Genomic DNA, 20815 nt, shown 5'->3' with positions numbered 1-20815 from the left:
GACTAGCTGAGATTTGCTGCCCTGGGAGCCATGTTGCCCCATATACCTTGAGACGTAACTACATAAAAATTTCCCGTTTTACGTAACGCTTCCTGCTTCTCGCAGTCTGCCATTGGTGCTTATTCTTCCTCCTTCCCCTCCCTCCGAATTTAGCAAATTCTTACCAAGTATGCGATGGTCGACAGTTCGTAGATGATGGACTGAGCCCCTAATTCCACCGTACTCATTAACCCTGAGAGGAGAGGAGAGAAACGTGGTTGAGATTCAGGAGGATTGCACCAAACCGTGAGACCAGCGCCGTACAAATTCAATATATAAATAGCAAGAATAAATATGTAGGAAATACCATTTGCCTGCAAGCAAGAACAGGTGCGGCCACAAAATAGACACAGTCCTGAATATTGTCGTCAACCTTTGTATCAACAACATTCCATTTTGCAGCTACTAAGATTGTTGGACGAGCAGGTACAAAAACAGCCGGGGAAGCCTCGGCAGTCAAACAGGAGTGCTGAGTTATCACCAGCTTATCAAGTATTTAGGAGGCGAGGGCTTGGCAGCACAAGGACACAACAGCCAACAACTTAATAGCGAGCCATCAAACACCCCAATCAACAACTAAAAAGCTACGCACAACAGGCACTGTGTAAGCCACCACACAAAATAGCCCAAAGAACACATGAAAGTCGTCAAAAATGAAGAAAGCTAAATTGCTCTGGTATTTTAGAATTGAAACAGACAAGGTACCTGCCACAAAACTTTCTCGATATGAAAGACCGAAAAGTCTGGATAGTAGACATGACGGCAGAATAGAAGAGAAAGAACTGGGGAAGATCACAAAATAACAAAAGACCCACAAATAGAAACAGAACAACTGTGGCAAGAGAAAGCAAAGGCAGTACCAAAAATGACAGGCGTTTTGGGTGCAATCCCAAAACATCTGAAGCACCACTTGAATACCATTGAAATTGACAAATTCCCCATCGGTCAATTGCAGAAGGCAGTTTTGCTTGGAACGGCTTACATCCTGCCACAAAATATTATTAAACAACAACATCTGACTACCTCAGGTTCTTGGGAAGAACTTGAAAGGTGGACAAAAATGACAAATGCACTATAAAAATCTGGCTGGCTGCATGAGCACCACTTGAACCACCATCGGAATTGACAAATTCACTGTCAGTCAATTGCAAAAGGCAGCTTGTTTGCAACAGCTGACATCCTGCCCCGAAACCTTTAATATTAAAACATTCACATCTGTCTATTCTACGTCTTTGGAAGGATTCGACAGATGGACAAAAATGCCAAAATCCAGTCCGAACATCTGGCTGACTGTGCGACCGACCATCGTCATAATTAAAATAGATGCAGTAGGTGAAAACTTTTGAACCTACAACCGCATCACCGTTAAAAACCAGACAATCTGATGGAATGCCATGTTGTCATGGCCCACGTGGAGAAATTTGGGGCTCGGTTTTGGCCGTAAATTGAGGGCTACCTATACAGATAGTCCTCGACTTACGACAGTTCTTTTAGTGACCGTTCAAAGTTACAACGGCACTGAAAAAAATGAGTGTTTTTCACACTTACGACCGTTGCAACATCCCTGTGGCCACGTGATCAAAATTCAGAACGCTTGGCACCTGACTCATACTTCTGACGGTGGCAGTGTCCGGGGGTCACGTGATCCCCTTTTGCGACCCTCTGCCAGGCAAAATCAATGGGGAAGCCCGATTCACTTAACAACCGTGTACCTAACTTGACAGCTGCAGTGATTCACTTAACAACTGCGGCAAGGATGGTCATAAAATGGGGCAAAACTCATTGAACAAGTTTTCTCGCTTTGCAACATACATTTCGGGCTCGGTTGTGGTCGTAAGTCGAGGACTACCTGTATAACGCCACCTAACCATAGCAGCAACTCTCCCAGAGAGACAACAAAGAGACCCCCGCTGGGTGAGAGAGAGAAAAGGGCAGGGGTGGGATTCTACCGGTTCGCATCGGTTCGGGCGAACCGGTAGCTCCATTAGCTGGAAGCGAACCGGTTCACTCCGATGATCAGGTTGGCCCACCTGCCCCTACGCTTTACTTACCTTTATCTTCTCAGCTGATTGGTGCGGCAGAGCGGATTGCTGCACCTCAGCTGCGTGTAGTAACACAGAAGGTTACTATTTGTAAAACTGCAGACGACACGCAGCACAGCACGCGATCACCAAACCGGCTGTTAAAACTGGCAGCATCCCACCACTGGAAAAAGGGGTCAGGGGTCTCACCTGCCAGGAAGCTCCCAATCTCAAAGGTCCACCACTCGATGCAGATCATAAACATGCTGGGCAGGGCCAGCCGGATGAAAGGACCCCATTCCTGCAAACACTCCATCGTCCAGCCTGTAAAACAAGATGGCCGCCGTGTCAGGGCGAGGGGATTGGGTCTCTGGGTCTCTCTGTGTGGGTCTATATCTGCGTGTGTTTGTGTGTGTCTTTGTGCCTGAATAACAGAACAACAGAGTTGGAAGAGACATCGGACATCAGAGGCCATCTAGTCCAACCCTCCGGTCAGGCAGGAAACCCTGCACCATTTCAGACAAAGGGTTATCCAGCCTCTTCTTGAAAGTGTGGGAGCAGAGTCTCTGTTTGTGTGTCTGTGTATCTGTGTGTGTGTCTGCCTGTGTGTGTTTGTTTGTGTGTCTATGTATCTATGTGCGTCTGTGTATCTGTGAGTATCTTTGTCTATGTCTGTTTGTTTGTGTCTGTGTGTCTATGTGTCTATGGTGGAGCAGTTTCTGTGTTTGTATATCTGTGTGTATGTCTGTATTCTGTCCTCCTCCGCCTCCGTCTGAATGATGGCTTAATTAGCCGGCACTATCAGCTCTGGCGGCAAAAGAGCCAGCGTCTGCCAAGAGCCCTCGTTATTTTCCATGACGCTGGTGAGTCACAACCTTCAGCTCTAGTCAATCAGTGGATTTGCCTGTTACAAAGAGACACACCAGCTCTTGCTGCCTTTTATATCCTGTGGGGTGTGGCTCCATGACTCAGCACTTCCTAGGCCTGCCCCACCCCTGCTTCTGTTGTTCCTGCCTCTCCTGCCTACGAAATCTAGGGTCCAGCCATCAGCCGGGTCCGGAGGCGTGGCCTGGGGGGGGAAAGAGTCAGGGGACGGAGGCCTCGTTATCTTCTCCACCTGGCCTGCCTCTGGCTCCTGGAGCTGAGCCAGGGAAGCCGGTGCTCCCGAGGTAAGCCCTGACGGCCCTTCCCCCTCACTTTCCAAATCACCTTCTGGCAGCAGGCCCGGCTCCGAGTCACTTCCGGGCATGGGGCCAGGTTCGGGGGCTGGAGTCACAACTGTCTGTTTGCCTATGTCTATTTGTGTGCCTATGTATCTATAATAATAATAATAATAATAATAATAATAATAATAATAATAATAATAATAATTATTATTATTATTATGTGTGTGTGTGTGTGTGTGTGTGTGTGTGTGTGTATTATTATTTAATTTGTATACCGCCCTTCTCCCGAAGGACCCAGGGCGGTGAACAGCCAGATAAAAAACAGTACAATACACTACAATAAAATCACTATTTAAAAAACTTATTCAATATGGCCTATAAATTAAAATATAAAATACATAATATAATATAAAACCCCATTTAAAATCCAATTAAAAAATCCATTTTATGCCAGTCCTGCTCGGAATAATAAATATGTCTTCAGCTCCCGGTGAAAGGTCCGGAGGTCAGGAAGTTGTCGAAGTCCTGGGGGAAGCTCATTCCAGAGGGTAGGTGCCCCCACCTATGGTGGAACAGTGCTGTGTCTGTGTGTCTGTGTGTCTGCCTATGTTTGTTTCTTTGTGTGACTATATATCTAGGGTGGAGCAGTGTCTGTATTTGTGTGTCTGTGTATCTGTGGTGCGTCTCTGTGTTTGTGTGTCTATCTCTATATTTGTTTATCTGTGTGTGTATGTATCTATCTGTCTCAGTGGTGGGATTCAGCCGGTTCAGGCGAACCGGTAGTTAAATTGCTGGCTAGCTCTGCCCCGCCCCACCCTGGCCTGCCCCTTTCAGGAATCCCCACGTGCCCCATTTTCCCTCCCAGGAGGCTGCAGGGAAGCCTCCTAGGCCCAAAACGGGGTACTGGGGGGGCATGCGTCCCCCCCCACCGCGGCCTTTTTTTGCTCCCAGGGGGGTGCAGGAGGCGGAGTGCTGCCTGTCACACCCCCTAGCCACACCCTCCATGGCCACGCCCACCCAGCTGGTGATTAGGGCAGAGAACCGGTTGTTCAATTATTTCAATCCCACCACATGTGTCCATAGGTGTGTGTGTGTGTGTGTATTTGTGTTTGTGTGTCTGCGTGCCTATGTCGGTTTGTGTGTCTGGTGTGTCTCTTGTGGGTGGGTGGGTTGTGTGGGCCTTGCGGGTTAGGAGTCGCCTTTGGTCATATAAAAATAAAATAAATAAATAACTTTATTTATTTATTTATTTATTTATCATATTTATATACCGCCCTATCTCCCTAGGGACTCAGGGCGGTTCACAGGCATATAAAAATACATATAGACACAGAATAAAATAACAATTAAAAAGCTTATTCTACATAGCCCGATTATGTTAAAAACCGTATGAATAATAAAACCAATTAAAACCAATATAAAACCAATATAAAATTTAAAATCTACTCCAGTCCTGCACAGGTAAAAGATATGTTTTAAGCTCGCGGCGGAAGGTTCGGAGGTCCGGAAGTTGACGAAGTCCTGGGGGGAGTTCGTTCCAGAGGGTGGGAGCCCCCACAGAGAAGGCCCTTCCCCTGGGTGTCGCCAGACGGCACTGCCTAGCTGACGGCACCCTGAGGAGTCCCTCTCTGTGAGAGCGCACGGGTCGGTGAGAGGTATTCAGTCGCAGCAGGCGGTCCCGTAAGTCCGGTCCTATGCCATGGAGCGCTTTAAAGATGGTCACCAAAACCTTGAAGCGCACCCGGAAGGCCACAGGCAGCCAGTGCAGTCTGCGCAGGAGAGGTGTCACATGGGAGCCACGAGGGGCTCCCTCTATCACCGGCGCAGCCGCATTCTGAACTAACTGCAGCCTCCGGATGCCCTTCAAGGGGAGCCCCATGTAGAGAGCATTGCAGTAATCCAGACGAGACGTCACGAGGGCGTGAGTGACCGTGCATAGGGCATCCCGGTCTAGAATAACTGCCTGAAAACAGGGCGTTCCTTCTCACGGAAATAAAAGAGAGGAACAATTGTGTTCCCAGCTGTTCCGGTGATTCTCTCAATGCTCCCGCCCTCCCTCCCTCCCTTCCCAGGCCGCAAAAATATCCCGCTTTTTCCTACCTCCCCAAGTTTCCTTGTGGATCTTTTTCCACCAGACGAAGAGGAAGAGCAGAAACGCCTGCAGGTTCTGCGAAAGGGTGTTGGCCCAGGCGGAACCTCTGCGGGAGAGAGAGGAAGGCAGAGAGAGAGAGAGAAAGAGGGAAAGGAAATGAGAAAAGGAGAGAGAGAGGAAAGGCAAGAAAGAGAGAAAAAGAGAAAGAGGGCGAAAGAAAGAAAGAGAAAGAGAGAGAGAGAAAGAAACAGAGAGAAAGAGGAAGAGAAGGAAAGAAAAGGAGAGAAAGAGAAAGAGGGAAGGCAAGAGAGAGAAAGAGAGAGAGAGAAAAAGAAAGAGAGGGAGAAAGAAAGAAAGAGAAAGAGAGAGGGAGGGAGAAAGAAAGAAAGAAAGAAAGAAAGAAAGAGAGAGAGAGAGAGAGAGAAAGGGAAAGAAGGAAAGAAAAAGAAAGAAAGAGAGAGAGAAAAGGTATTAGAGAGGGAAAGAGAGGGAGAAAAAACAGAAAAAGAAAGAGGGAGAAAGAAAGAGAAAGACAGAGAGAAAGAGAGAAAGAGAGAGGGGGAAAGAGAGACAGACAGAAAGAGAGAGAGGGAGAGAGAGAAAGAAAAAGAAAGAGAGAAAGAGAGAGAGAAAGAAAGAGAAAGACAAAGAGAAAGAGAGGGGGAAAAGAGAGATAGAGACAGAAAAACAGAGAGGAAAAGAGAGAGAGGAAAGGCAATAGAGAGGGAAAGAGAGAGATAAAAGAGAAAGAGGGAGAAAGAAAGAGAAAGAGAAAGAGAGAGAAACAGAGAGAGAGATAGAGAGAGATAGAGAGTGGAAAAGAGAGAGAGGAAAAGAGAGAGAGAAAGTGGGTAAAGTGAGAGAGAAAGAGAAACAAACAAAGAGAGAAAGAAAAAGAGAGAGAGAAAGAGAGAGAAAGTCAGTCTTAATGTTTGTTTGACTGGACTCATGAGAGCTAGCAACTTCATTCTTCTTACAGGTATATTTACAACCACAACTGAGACCAGAATTTCTATCATTAAACAAGGCGGCTGTTAAATGCCTGACTTTACGCCCTCTTTTGCCACTATTGATAAGCAAATCACTGCAGTCGTTAAGTGAATCATGCAGCCGTTAAGTGAATCCACCTTTCCCCATTGACTTTGCTCTTCGGAATGTCGCAAAAGGGGATCGCCTGACCCCGGGACACTGCGACCGTCATAAATATGAGTCCGTTGCCAAGCATATGAATTTTGATCACGCGACCATGGAGGATGCGGCAACGGTCGCAAGTGTGAAAAAACGGTCCTAAGTCGCTTTTTTTTCCCCAGTGCCGTCCTAACTTCGAACGGTCACGAAATGAATCGCGGCAAATCGAGGACTGTCCTAGAAGATTCTAAGCCGCCTCTCGGGCTGTTTCACCCGCGAGAAATTAAAGAGGGTTAACGTTTTGAACTCGAGACTTTGGGCCAACGGGAAATCTGCCACACTTACACCACGCCCAGTTTGAAGATGTGCAGGAAAATGGTGTTCATGATCACGTTCAACACGTTGACCACCACGCCGGTCACTACTTGAGGCAAGAGAATAGCCTGAAACGCAAAAAAAAGGATTTGTCAACGCAGGGGAATATTTCAGCAATGCTACGAGGCAGGCGGAAGCTCAACCGGTTGAACTGTGAAGCAGGGGCCAACGTGTAACTACCTGCAGGCCCCCAGACTGCTGACTTTGGGGACAGAAAAATGTGGGGGTGGGGGGGAGAGGAGTTTAATGAAGAAGGAATTTTATTTTATTTTTTTAATTTATTTTATTTTGTCACAACAATATATGTAGGTATCATACAAAAAGATTATACAGTAAATAAACACATATATGGGTAAATATAAGCATATATATATAGGAAGAAGAAAAGAAAAACAATAGGACAGGAACGGTAGGCACGTTTGTGCGCTTATGCACGCCCCTTATGGTCCTCTTAGGAATGGGGTGAGGTCAATAGTAGAAAGTTTTTGGTTAAAGCTTTTGGGATTATGGGAAGAGACCACAGAGTCAGGTAAAGTATTCCAAACACTGATGATTCTGTTGCAGAAGTCATATTTTCTGCAATCTAGATTAAAGCGGTTGACATTAAGTTTAAATCTATTAGTTGCTCTAGTATTATTGCAATTAAAGCTAAAGTAGTCTTTAACAGGAAGGACATTACAATTGGACGGCCATTTGTCTGAAATGGTATATAGCAAAGGTCTCCAACCTTGGCCCCTTTAAGACTTGCGGATTTCAACTCCCAGAATTCCTCAGCCAGCAAAGCTGAGGAACTCTGGGAGTTGAAGTCCGCAAGTCTTAAAGGGGCCAAGGTTGGAGACCCCTGGAATATAGTATATAGGGAAGTGATGGCGAACCTTTTCGGCAGGGGTGAAATGCTCCTGGTTCGGACCGGATCGCTCGATCCGGTAGTGACGGTGCGGGTGGTTCGGAGAATCGGTAGCACAAATTCCATGCCCAGCTGAGCCGCGTGATCATCAGAAGGTTTTTTTTTTTTAAGTTTTAAAAGCATCTTTTCTTCGGCTGAAAAAAGGCTTTTAAAAGTAAAAAAAAAAGCCTCTGATGATTGCACGGCTCAGTTGGGATCGTCAGAGCCTTTTAAAAGCATTTTTTCTACAACCTCTTCACCCGAAGAAATTGTAGAAAAAATGCTTTTAAAAGGCTATGATGATCTCAGCTGATCGTCAGAGGCTTTTTTTTTCTTTCAAAGGCAAAAAAAAAAAATTCTTTTAAAAGTGGCCTAGAGGTGGAGCTCTCGCCTCAAAATCAGGAGGCTGTGAGTTCGATCCTAGGTAGAGGCAGATATTTCTCTCTCTGAGCACAATGAGAATATATCTGCTGAACAAAACTCCGCGTTGTTGACAGGAAGGGCATCCGGCCAGTAAACACACAGCTCCATTCAGTTGCCTAGATTCCACCCCGCAAGGGATTATGGGGTCATTAAAAGAAGATGATGATGACATAAGCTCTCACTGTGCATGTAAACAATAAAGTGATCGGTATTTACTCATGTAGTAGGGCTGTATTGATATTATCCTTCTCATCTTCTCACCTTACCTTTCCTACTACCTTCTGCTATCTATGATTTATCACTAGTCGTATCTTATGATTAATTATTGTAGCGATGATCTATAATATAGGACCTATTGCTTTGTTTTTTGAATGCACACTGCGAGCTTATGAACCGGAGACAAATCCCTTGTGTGTCCCATCACGCTTGGCCAATCGAGAATTCTATTTTATGCTATTTAAGCAATATCCTAATCTGCTGCCTTTTGGGGTATGGTTACCTCTCCCAGAAAATTCTGCTTTTAACAATAGACGTACCTGACTTTGCAAATAGCGTGTTTCCAGCTGGTAGATGAACGCAGCCTGAAAATGCACCAGAAAAGAGACTAAATTAGTTTCATTTTCATTATTATTTTATTCACTCTGTTTTATTTTTCCTGACGCGCACGGGGCCCTCAAGGGAGGCGAGGGTCCCAAGTGAAATGTCAAAGAGAAGGGAGGAAAGCAACAATTTAGGGAGTCCTCGACTTATGACGGTTCTTTCCCCCCCCCTTTCCTCTTTAAATTTATCTTCCCCAATATGTCGACGATGCCGGGCAGCTTACAGATCATAAAAAATAGAGAAATAATGGAAATATCTCGGTTTAGTGGCCATTCGAAATTGGGAGAATGGTGGAAAAAGTAATTTGCGAGCAGTCCTCGCTCTTACGACCATCAGAATCAGGCAGTAGGCATGGATTTACAATGGTTAGAGCTTGGTCTCCATTTGTGACTTTCCCAGCTGGCAAATTCAATGGGAGAAGCTAAATTCACTTAACAACCGCATGATTCACTTACTGGCAATCCTCGACTTACAACCATAACTGAACCCAAAATTTCTACCGCTAAGCGAGACAGCTGTAAAGTGAGATTTCTCCCATTTTACGGCCTTTTTTGCCATGGTCGTTAAACGAATCACCAGTTGTTAAGTGAATCATGCAGTTGTATAACGAATGTGGCTTCCCCCAGTTGGCTTTGCTTGGCAGAAGGTCACAAAAGGGGATCACATGACCCCGGGACAATGCTACTGTCATAAATATGAGTCAGCTGTCAAGCGTCTCAATTTTGATCATCTGACCGCAGGGATGCGGCAACGGTCATTAAGTGTGAAAAACGGCCATAAGTCACGTTTTCCAGTGACGTTGTTCCTCTGAATGGTTGCAAGGGGAGTACTAACTGTACTTGTACTGGTTCATTTAATAACGTGGCACAAGAAATGTTTGTGCACGGCTCCCTTAACAACTGCCTTGGTTAGCAACGGAAATTCCGGTCCCAATTGTGGACGTAAGTCGAGGACTACCTGTACACGATTGAGCCCAAAAGGTATGTTTCCAAATGAGAACTGTGTTAAGTGAGTTTTGCCCCATTTTACAACCTTTCCTGCCACTGTTAAGTGAATCCCTGCAGTTGTTAAGTGAGTGATATGGTTGTTAAGTGAACCTGGTTTCCCTCTTGACTTTGCTTGCCAGGTCGCAAATAGGGGTTCACGTGACCCCAGGACACTGCAAACGTCATAAACCTGAATGTTGTGGTCCGCCAGCAGCCTGCGGAGCTGGCAACAGAGTCGGACAGCGATGAGGCTGAGGAAGAACATGGGCCAGTCCTGGAGGCTGGGGAAGGCCCGGATGAGGGCTCTGCGTCGGAGGCAGAGGTGGGGCCAGGCCCATCAGGGAGTGAGGTGCGGATTCCAGAGCCTCCAGACGCGGACAGTAGTGAGGCAGAGGAACAGGAGGAGCCTGTTCCTAATGCACGCATGAGAAGAGCTGCCAGAAGGCAAGAGCAGCTCAAGCAAAGAGGACGACTTGGGAGTAAGGCCAAGAGATGATTGGCCCCTCTCATAAGGCTTAAAAGACCAGCAACGGCGTTTGGGCTTTGCCGGAAAACAACGTTGATAGCTTTGTCTTGCTGCATTTATTTCTCATTGGCGTCTTCTGCTTCTGAACTTTTGCCAAGAAGGGCCTTTGGCAGTTTGCCTAATTGGACCAAGGTTGGTGATAGGACTGAGGAATTTGTCTTGGGAGGAATTTGCTTTAATTTAGTTGGAACTACGCTGAGAATAAAGTAATTCTCAGCTGTTTGAATAAAGTTTGTTTGTTTTTACACTGACTGAGTTTCCTACCACCTACTTGGGCCTGGGTCACAATACTGAACCTATTGAATTTTAATCACGTGACCGTGGGAGATGCTGGAAAGGTTGTCGTAAGTCACTTTTTTTCAGTGCCGTTGTAACTTCGAATGGTCGTTAAAGGAACTGTCGTAAGTTGAGAACTCCCTGTAAATTATTTTTTTTCTTCAGATCACCCTTTACTTGGGTTCACATTGCACCCGGGTTCAACTCTGAACCCGGGTTAATGTAACGTAATGCTTGCCTTCCCCTATCAAGTCAGATCTCGACTGACAAGCCATCGTGTCTTCTTAACCCAACGAGCAATTTTGTTCCACCTTCCAAAGTCCTGTTCACACAACCGACAGACGGACTTCCCCAGACCTGTTTTTGTCTGGTGTGTATGTGTTGTGCAAACGCAGCCAATGAAACACTTACCGGCAGGGCTGGAATGAAGATCATCACGTAGATGTGGGTTAATCTGCAAGAAAAAAAATGAAAAAAAAAATATTTTAATGGGACGGGAACAAAAGAAGGTCTAGGGGGGACATGATATAAGTCTTCCAATATTTGAGGGGCTGCCCCAAAGAGGAGGGGGTCAAGCTATTCTCCAAAGCACCTGAAGGCCGGACAAGAAGCAACGGATGGAAACTAATCTGTTAGTTTGGAATTAAGGAGAAACTTCCTAACAGTGAGGACAATTAGCCAATGGAACAGCTTGCCACCAGAAGCTGTGGATGCTCCAACAGTGGTGGTTTTCAAGAAGAGATTGGACAGTCACTTGTCTGAAATGATATAGGGCAGCGGTTCTCAACCTGTGGGTCGCGACCCCGTTGGGGGTCGGATGACGATTTGCCAGGGGTCGCCTAAAACCATCGGAAATACGGGAAGTATACTTGCGAGTCGAAGAATCGCGCTCCAATGCTTGACTCCACAAGCCAGCTGCAGGCTCTTCAAATCGCTAGCCGAATTCGGCTTCAGGCGCGATGAATTAAAAAAGAGAGAAATCTGTGCTCTGATGTCTCCCTCTCAAGCCAGCTGCAATCACTCCCAATCGCTAGCCTCATCTGGCTTCAGGCGCCATAAACTTAATAGGGGAGGAGTCTCCGCTGTAATGCCTCCGTCCTCAAGGCAATCGCAAGCAGTTCAGATCGCTAGCCAAGACGGCTTCAGGCGCGATCAATTCAAAACGAAAATAATTTTACGGTTGGGGTCGCCACATCGTGGGGGATTGTATTAAAGGGGTCGCAGCACTATAAAGGTTGAGAACCACTGATATAGTGTCTCCTGCTTGAGCAGGGGGTTGGACTAGAAGACCTCCAAGGTCCCTTCCAGCTCTATTCCGACTGATTGATATAGGAGCACTGGTGGCACAGTGATTAGAATGCAGTACAGGTAGGCCTCAACTTACAAAAATTCATATAGTGATCGTTTGAAGTTACAACGAAGGCACTGAAAAAAGTGACCCGGGACCGTTTTTCACACAACCGTTACACGTGATTACCCCATGATCACGTGATCAAAATTCAGACGCTTGGCAACTGACTCATATTTATGACGGTCGCCGTGTCCCGGCGTCATGAGATCCCCTTTTGCGACCGTCTGACTGGCAAAGTCAACGAGGGAAGCCAGATTCACTTAACAACCGTGTGACTAATTTAACCAACTGCAGCGATTCACTTAACGACTCTGGCAAGAACGGTCCTACAATGGAGCAAAACTCACATAACAACCGCTTTGCTTATCAGGACTCAATTGTGGTGGTATTTTGAGGACTACGTGTGTGTGTTCAGGCGCGAGTAAAACGTGGTCAGAGCTGCCGTCTCTCTATAAATACTGGTGGGAAGTGTTGCTGTGAGCAGGCCGGTTGGCTGTGTGGTTGCACCTTGATTGGTAGATGGAGTGGGTGTTTCCAGATTGGTCGAGATGGGGAGTGTTGCTGTGAGCGGGTTGGTTGGCTGTGTGGTAGATGCTACCACACAGCCAACCAACCCGCTCACAGCAACACTCCCCACCTCCCCACCAGTATTTATAGAGAGATGGCAGCTCCGACCACGCTTTGCTCGCACGGGCACAAAGCCGAAAGCACCAGCCTGAAGATGATGAGTGAGACCTCGTCGAAACGTCGCCAAGATACCCTCAACCTTACACGGGAAAAGACCCGAATATGCCAAGACCTACATATAAACATATACATATATTCTACTAAGCAAACTATTCTAAAATAGTTTGCTTAGTAGAATAAAATTTTAATTATTTTAGTTCCGGAGTTCGCAGAATGTCTGTTTCTTTCTTTACATATATATATGTGTGTGTGTGTGTGTGTGTGTGTATATATATATGTATGCATGTAGGTCTTTGGTTATTCGGGTTTTCTCCTGCGTAAAATTGGAAGTGTCTTGGCGACGTTTCGACGAAGTCTCATTCGTCATCTTCAGGCTTCAGCTTCGTGCTTCTGGGAGCAATGTGCGATTGCAGCTGTTTCTTCCTTTTTAACTGCTAGTGGGGGTTTGAGCAATCACACATTGCTCCCAGAAGCACGAAGCTGAAGGCTGAAGATGATGAATGAGACTTCGTCGAAACGTCGCCAAGACACTTCCAATTTTACGCGGGAGAAAACCCGAATAACCAAAGACCTACATACAAACACCCGCGAAAACCTCAGAAAACAAATATGTATGTGTATGTATATATGTATACACACACACACACACACACGGTGTGTGGGTGTGGGTGTGTACATATATACATATACATACATATATATATACACACACACTCATGTACATATTGACCATCAATTGTGTTGTAAATGTTGTACCTTGATGAACGTATCTTTTCTTTTATGTACACTGAGAGCATCTGCACCAAGACAAATTCCTTGTGTGTCCAATCACACTTGGCCAATAAAAATTCTATTCTATTCTATTCTATATGTGCTTGTAAAACACACCCACGCACGCATAGACACGCACGAGCTCATTTCAAAGACAAGCACAGATATTGGAAGCCTTCTTTTCTCGATGCCCAGCCTCCAGCCCTCAAAGATAGACAGCCCCTTTCACTGGAGGTTCTCTTGTAAGACAAAATTGTGTTGTTGTTGTTGTTGTTGTTACTGTTTTTTTAAGGAAAAGAAATTTAAGGATGTGCTGTTAACTTCTTCGTCCCCTAAAAAATGTAGGTTTTTCCGATGTGAAGGTGAACTTTTGACCGAAAAAATATAAGAAAGGGAAAGCGGAAGGTTTTTTCTCAAAGTTTTAAACAAAGAAGGAAGGGATGAAAAAAAAACCCCAACAACAGGAACGAGAGAAGAGACGAAAAGCAAGAAAGGGAAGAAAAAAAGACGGCCGTGAAGTCGTTACACAAGAGCAAGGTGCGTTTTTGGAACACGTCCCACCCTTTCCTAAGTTTTAAAAAAACAAACATAAATCCTGCCGGCATGAAATTGAAGAATCTGTGACGTTAAACCAGTTCTTTTTGTCCATTTTTCTTTTCGGCGCTCCACCCAAAAGAAGGAAATTGAAGAGTTGGTTTAATTGGGTCGATTGCTTAATTTGATCTGGACGGGTTTCTTGAAAGGGACCACCTACAATGGGTGTTTCTTCTGTGTGCGTGTGGGTTGAAAGTTGCGTTATCGTAAACCAGCTGACGGGTCGTCCTCGACTTACGACCACAACGGAGCTCAAAACCTCCGTCGCCGAGACATTTGTGAAGTGAATGTTGCCTCATTTTGTGACCTTTCTTGCCACCGTGGTTAAGTGAGTGGCTGCAGTTGTTTTCCACACTTACGACCATTGCAGAATTCCCCAGGGTCACGTGATCAAAATTCAGACGCTTGGCAACTGGTTCATATTTACGACAATCGCCGCATCCCGGGTGGGGTCACGCTTGTCAGAAGGTCGCAAAAGGGGATCGCGTGACCCCACCCGGGATGCGGCGATTGTCGTAAATATGAACCAATTGCCAAGCGTCTGAATTTTGATCACGTGACCCTGGGGAATTCTGCAACGGTCGTAAGTGTGGAAAACGGTCATACTGTAAGTCACTTTTTTCACTAATGTTGTGAAATGATAATTAGAACTGCAGAAAAAATAATTGCTACCAACTTGCCTTCCATTGAGGACCTGTATACTGCACGAATCAAGAAGAGGGCCGTGAAAATATTTGCAGATCCCTCGCATCCAGGACATAAACTGTTTCAACTCCTACCCTCAAAACGACGCTATAGAGCACTGCACACCAGAACAACTAGACACAAGAACAGTTTTTTCCCGAAGGCCATCACTCTGCTAAACAAATAATTCCCTCAACACTGTCAGATTATTTACTGAATCTGCACTACTATTAATCGTTTCATAGTTCCCATCGCCAATCTCTTTCCACTTATGACTGTATGACTATAACTTGTTGCTGGCAATCCTTATGATTTATATTGATATATTGATCATCAATTTGTTGTAAATGTTGTACCTTGATGAACGTATCTTTTCTTTTATGTACACTGAGAGCATATGCACCAAGACAAATTCCTTGTGTGTCCAGTCATACTTGGCCAATAAAATTCTATTCTATTCTATTCTATTCTAACATGGAACGGACCTTAAGTGAATGGTCATTAAGTCAAGAACTTTCTATAATCCACCATCACTTGAAATACTCAGTTTTTTCCCCCGAAAAAAATCGCTTTAATTATTCTAACAAAACAATCTCCAAATTGCATTTTCTCTATTAATTTAAATAAAAAATCCCAATGCAATCGATCAAAGGCCTTCTCCGCATCCAAACAAATAAGTGCTGCTGAAGTATTATTATTATAATTCATTAAACATGAAACTCAGTCAAACTTATTGTTATTGTTATTGTTAACTTGCATTCATTAAACATGAAACAGTCAACTGAACATTTAAAAATGTATCAAATATTACTATCATTATCATTACTATTATTATTACCATTATTATCATTTTATTTACACAAAATGACAGTATACACAGCAAACAAGATAACTATGCTGGATTTCGTATCACAGATCACTAGTCAAACACTTCCCAAGCATTTTGACTGCGTGATGTATCAGCGAATTATTATTATTATTATTATTATTATTATTATTATTACTACTACTACTACTATTATTTACACAAAATGACAATATACACAGCAAACAAGATAACTGTGCTGGATTTCGTATCACAGATCACTACTATTATTATTATTTAGTACTATTAAAAGATAAAGGTTCCCCTCGCATATACGTGCTAGTCGTTCCCGACTCCAGGGGGCGGTGCTCATCTCCGTTTCAAAGCCGAAGAGCCAGCGCTGTCCGAAGACGTCTCCGTGGTCATGTGGCTGGCATGACTCAACGCCAAAGGCACACGGAACGCTGTTACCTTCCCACCAAAGGTGGTCCCTATTTTTTCTACTTGCATTTTTACGTGCTTTCGAAACCGCTAGGTTGGCAAAAGCTGGGACAAGTAACAAGTAACGGGAGCTCACCCCGTGACACGGCAGCACTAGGGATTCGAACTGCTGAGCTGCCGACCTTTCGATCGACAAGCTCAACATCCTAGCCCCTGAGCCACCGCGTCCCATTGCCCATTCCAAAAAAAAAAGAAAATAATTTTGCACCGTTTTGCAAACCGAGAGCCGCCTTTTTTATGAGGTTAGACACAGATTTAAAACGTCAGGGACTAGCAAGCAACATGACTCCCGACCGACCGGCAAATAGATGAGTTCCTGCCCAGGCTACCAAGGCCAATGGGTCGCTGCACCCAGAAGGGATTATAGTTCAGGAATGCGTGTGTGTTTGTGTGTTTGCACAAGGCCGGGCGTGTGCTCGCACACAATTGCCTGTTCGAGCGTGCCCTACCTGGAGACTTCGGGATCCTGTCGGAAAAGCAGCAAGATCCTCTCGGTGTTAAGAAAAAGGGCCCAGGAGGGAAAGCAGAAAAGGAGAAGGATTAAGATGCCCCGTTGGAGGATGGTACCAACTCTCTTCACGTTCTTACTCCCGTAAGTCTGGTTAAAAGAGTGAGAGAGAGAGAGACATAATAAAATAAATAAAATAAAATAAAATAATAAAATAAAATAAACTAGTAAAAAAGTAAAAAAATTAAAATATGGAAAAATTAAATAAAATGAATAAAATAAAATGAATAAAATAAAAGAATAATAAAAAATAATAAAATAAAATATGAAAAAATAAAATAAAATAAAATGAATAAAATAAAGTAAAATAAAATAATAGAATAGAATAAAATAGAACAATAAAAAATAAAATGAATAAAATAAAATAAAATGAATAAAATAAATTAAAATATGGAAAATTAAATAAAGTAAAATAAAATAATAAAATAAAATAGAATAATAAAATAAAATATGAAAAAATAAAATGAATAAAATGAATAAAATAAAATGAATTAAATAAAATAAATAAAATATAGATAAAATAATAGAATAGAATAAAAAATAAAATATGAAAATAAAATATGAAAAAATAAAATAAAGTAAATAAAGTAAAATAAAATAGAATAATATAAAATAAAATATGAAAAAAATATGAAAAAAATAAAATAAAATAAATAAAGTAAAATAATACAATATAAAAAATAGAATAATATAAAATAAAATAGGAAAAATAAAATAAAATAAATAAAATAAAATGAATAAAATGAAATAAATAAAATAATAGAATAGAATAGAATAATAAAATAATAAAATAAAATATGAAAAAATAAAATGAAATAAATAAAATAGAATAATAAAATAAAATAAAATAAAATAAAATACAATACAATAATATAAAATAAAATAGAATAATATAAAATAAAATAGAAAAATATAAAATAAATTAAAATATGAAAAAAATAAAATAAAATAAAGTAAAATAAAGTAAAATGCATTATCCATCACTTCCCTCAGGGTAGCTGGGAAATCAGATTCTTATTCTAGGTAGTCCTCAAGTTACGACCACGATGGAGCCCAACATTTACATGCTAAGTGAAACATTTGTGAAATGAGCTTTGCCCCAGTTTACGAGTTTCCCGGCCATGGTTGTTAAGTGAATCATTGCATTTGTTAAGTGAGTCACACGGTTTTTAAGTGAATCTGGCTTCCCTGTTGGCTTTGCTCATCAAAAGGACGCAAAAGGGGATCACGGGGCCCTGGGATGCTGCGACCGTCATAAATACGAGTCAGCTGCCAAGCGTCTGAATTCTGATCCCGTGGCCATGGGGATGCTGCAATGGTCATAAGTGTGAAAAACGGTCCTAAGCAGTGGTGGGTTTCAAATAATTTAACAACCGGTTCTCTGACCTAAAGACCAGCTGGGTGGGCGTGGCCATGGTGGGCGTGGCCAGGGGGTGTGACAGGCATCACTCGGCCTCCTGCATCCCCCGGGAGCAAAAAACGAGTCGCGGGAGGGATGCTGGCCCCCTGCGCCTTGTTTTGGGCCTAGTAGGCCTCCCTGCAGCCTCCTGGGAGCAAAAACAGCCGGCGGGATGACTTCTGGAAGAGGCGGGAAGGGGAGGGGTGGAGCCAGCCAGCAATTTAACAACCGGTTCTGTCGAAGTGGTGCGAACCGGTTGAATCTCACCACAGGTCCTAAGTCACTTGTTTTCAGTGCCCTCGTAACTTGGAATGGTCACTAAATGAACTGTTATAAGTCGAGGACTACCTGTGTTCACCCACCAAAGGATCTCTGAGCAAAGAGCTGAGGAATTCAAGGATCACAGGCTTAAATTTGTACAAATTCTCTTCGTTGACACGAGAGACGCAGAATCAGGGGTGAAATGCTACCGGTTTGGACGATCCGGTAGCGATGGAGGCGGGTGGTTCGGAGAACCGGTAGCAATGGTGGCGCAAGGCTCCGCCCATCTGCCCAGTCGTTGTTACTTCCTGCTTTTAACCAAGAAATAACCTGTTTTTTTACCCACTGCGCATGGGCAGAAGGGTTTGCGTATGCGCAGACGGTCCGCATGCACACATGATGCGTGAGTGCGTGTATTTCCGAACTGGTAGGGAAGGTAAGTAGATTTCATTCACCCCTGCGCAGAATCATAAACATGTGAGGATCACAGGAGGCCTTTTATTGCCATGCTCATTAAGCGAATCACCGCGGTTGTTAAGCGTCAGACACGGTACCTGGGACATGAGAGTGTCGCATACCGATGCCAAGCCGGTACCCACCGAAATGCCAGCCACGTTGACGACCTTTAAAGGAGGGAATGGGAAAAGGAAAGTCAGCAAGAGACGGCCACTCTATTCGTTGCACCATTGAGCCTCCAAGACCGTCTTTCTCACCCGTGACAATTTGAAGATGGGTGGACTTCCACTCCCGGAATTCCTCAAGCATCAATGCACGAAGGGTTGCAGAATTCTGAGTCCATCTGTCAAAGCATGCTGGGAGTTGAAGTCCACCCCTCTTAAAGCACTCTGGCTGAGGAATTCTGGGAACTGAAGTCTATCCCTCTTAAAGTAGGCTGGCTGGGGAATTCTGGGAGTGGAAGTCCACCCCTCTTAAAGAAGGCTGGCTGGGGGATTCTGGGAGTGGAAGTCCACCCCTCTTAAAGCATTCTGGTTGGGGAATTCTGGGAGTGGAAGTCCACCCTTCTTAAAGCATGCTGGCTGGGGAATTCTGGGAGTGGAAGTCCACCCTTCTTAAAGCATGCTGGCTGGGGGATTCTGGGAGTGGAAGTCCACCCCTCTTAAAGCATGCTGGCCGGGGGAATTCTGGGAGTGGAAGTCCACCCTTCTTAAAGCATGCTGGCTGGGGGATTCTGGGAGTGGAAGTCCACCCCTCTTAAAGCATGCTGGCCGGGGGAATTCTGGGAGTGGAAGTCCACCCTTCTTAAAGCATGCTGGCCAGGGGATTCTGGGAGTGGAAGTCCACCCCTCTTAAAGTAGGCTGGCCGGGGGAATTCTGGGAGTGGAAGTCCACCCTTCTTAAAGCATGCTGGCCAGGGGATTCTGGGAGTGGAAGTCCACCCCTCTTAAAGCATGCTGGCCGGGGGAATTCTGGGAGTGGAAGTCCACCCCTCTTAAAGAAGGCTGGCTGGGGGATTCTGGGAGTGGAAGTCCACCCCTCTTAAAGCATTCTGGTTGGGGAATTCTGGGAGTGGAAGTCCACCCTTCTTAAAGCATGCTGGCTGGGGAATTCTGGGAGTGGAAGTCCACCCTTCTTAAAGCATGCTGGCTGGGGGAATTCTGGGAGTGGAAGTCCACCCTTCTTAAAGCATGCTGGCTGGGGGATTCTGGGAGTGGAAGTCCACCCCTCTTAAAGCATGCTGGCCGGGGGAATTCTGGGAGTGGAAGTCCACCCTTCTTAAAGCATGCTGGCCGGGGGATTCTGGGAGTGGAAGTCCACCCTTCTTAAAGCATGCTGGCCGGGGGAATTCTGGGAGTGGAAGTCCACCCTTCTTAAAGCATGCTGGCCAGGGGATTCTGGGAGTGGAAGTCCACCCCTCTTAAAGCATGCTGGCCGGGGGAATTCTGGGAGTGGAAGTCCACCCTTCTTAAAGCATGCTGGCCAGGGGATTCTGGGAGTGGAAGTCCACCCCTCTTAAAGTAGGCTGGCTGGGGAATTCTGGGAGTGGAAGTCCTCCCCTCTTAAAGAAGGCTGGCTGGGGAATTCTGGGAGTGGAAGTCCACCCCTCTTAAAGAAGGCTGGCTGGGGAATTCTGGGAGTGGAAGTCCTCCCCTCTTAAAGAAGGCTGGCTGAGGAATTCTGGGAGTGGAAGTCCTCCCCTCTTAAAGCAGGCTGGCTGAGGAATTCTGGGAGTGGAAGTCCTCCCCTCTTAAAGCAGGCTGGCTGGGGAATTCTGGGAGTGGAAGTCTCACCCATCTGCCCAGTCGTTGTTACTTCCTGGTTTTAACCAAGAAATAACCTGTTTTTTTACCCACTGCGCATGGGCAGAAGGGTTTGCGTATGCACAGACGGTCCGCATGCACACATGATGCGTGAGTGCGTGTATTTCCGAACTGGTAGGGAAGGTAAGTAGATTTCATTCACCCCTGCGCAGAATCATAAACTTGTGAGGATCACAGGAGGCCTTTTATTGCCATGCTCATTAAGCGAATCACCGCGGTTGTTAAGCATCAGACACAGTACCTGGGACATGAGAGTGTCGCATACCGATGCCAAGCCGGTACCCACCGAAATGCCAGCCACGTTGACGACCTTTAAAGGAGGGAATGGGAAAAGGAAAGTCAGCAAGAGACGGCCACTATATTCGTTGCACCAGTGAGTCTTTCTCACCCGTGACAATTTGAAGAGGGGTGGACTTCCACTCCCGGAATTCCTCAACCATCAATGCACGAAGGGTTG

The 20815-nt window shown here is 44.9% G+C and overlaps 1 protein-coding gene across 2 annotated transcripts in view; it reads right to left on the bottom strand.

The window, feature by feature from the left end:
• SLC47A1 (solute carrier family 47 member 1) overlaps positions 1-20815 on the bottom strand; it is a 44588-nt gene that overhangs the window by 8171 nt on the left and 15602 nt on the right. Inside the window, exons 3-10 of one of the 2 annotated variants that reach the window (XM_058164037.1) lie at positions 20600-20668; positions 16361-16509; positions 10930-10972; positions 8667-8711; positions 6792-6889; positions 5327-5424; positions 2271-2384; positions 165-232 (exon numbers count right to left, since the gene is read on the bottom strand). In XM_058164037.1, coding sequence (XP_058020020.1) covers positions 165-232; positions 2271-2384; positions 5327-5424; positions 6792-6889; positions 8667-8711; positions 10930-10972; positions 16361-16509; positions 20600-20668 — 684 coding nt within the window. Of the gene's footprint in view, positions 1-164; positions 233-2270; positions 2385-5326; positions 5425-6791; positions 6890-8666; positions 8712-10929; positions 10973-16360; positions 16510-18633; positions 18703-20599; positions 20669-20815 lie in introns of both variants that reach the window. The other variant, XM_058164038.1, reaches the window with a different exon arrangement.

The sequence above is a fragment of the Ahaetulla prasina genome, chromosome 1, assembly GCF_028640845.1.
Source record: "Ahaetulla prasina isolate Xishuangbanna chromosome 1, ASM2864084v1, whole genome shotgun sequence".
Taxonomy (NCBI): domain Eukaryota; kingdom Metazoa; phylum Chordata; class Lepidosauria; order Squamata; family Colubridae; genus Ahaetulla; species Ahaetulla prasina.
This window is presented reverse-complemented; position numbering and strand designations above follow the sequence as displayed.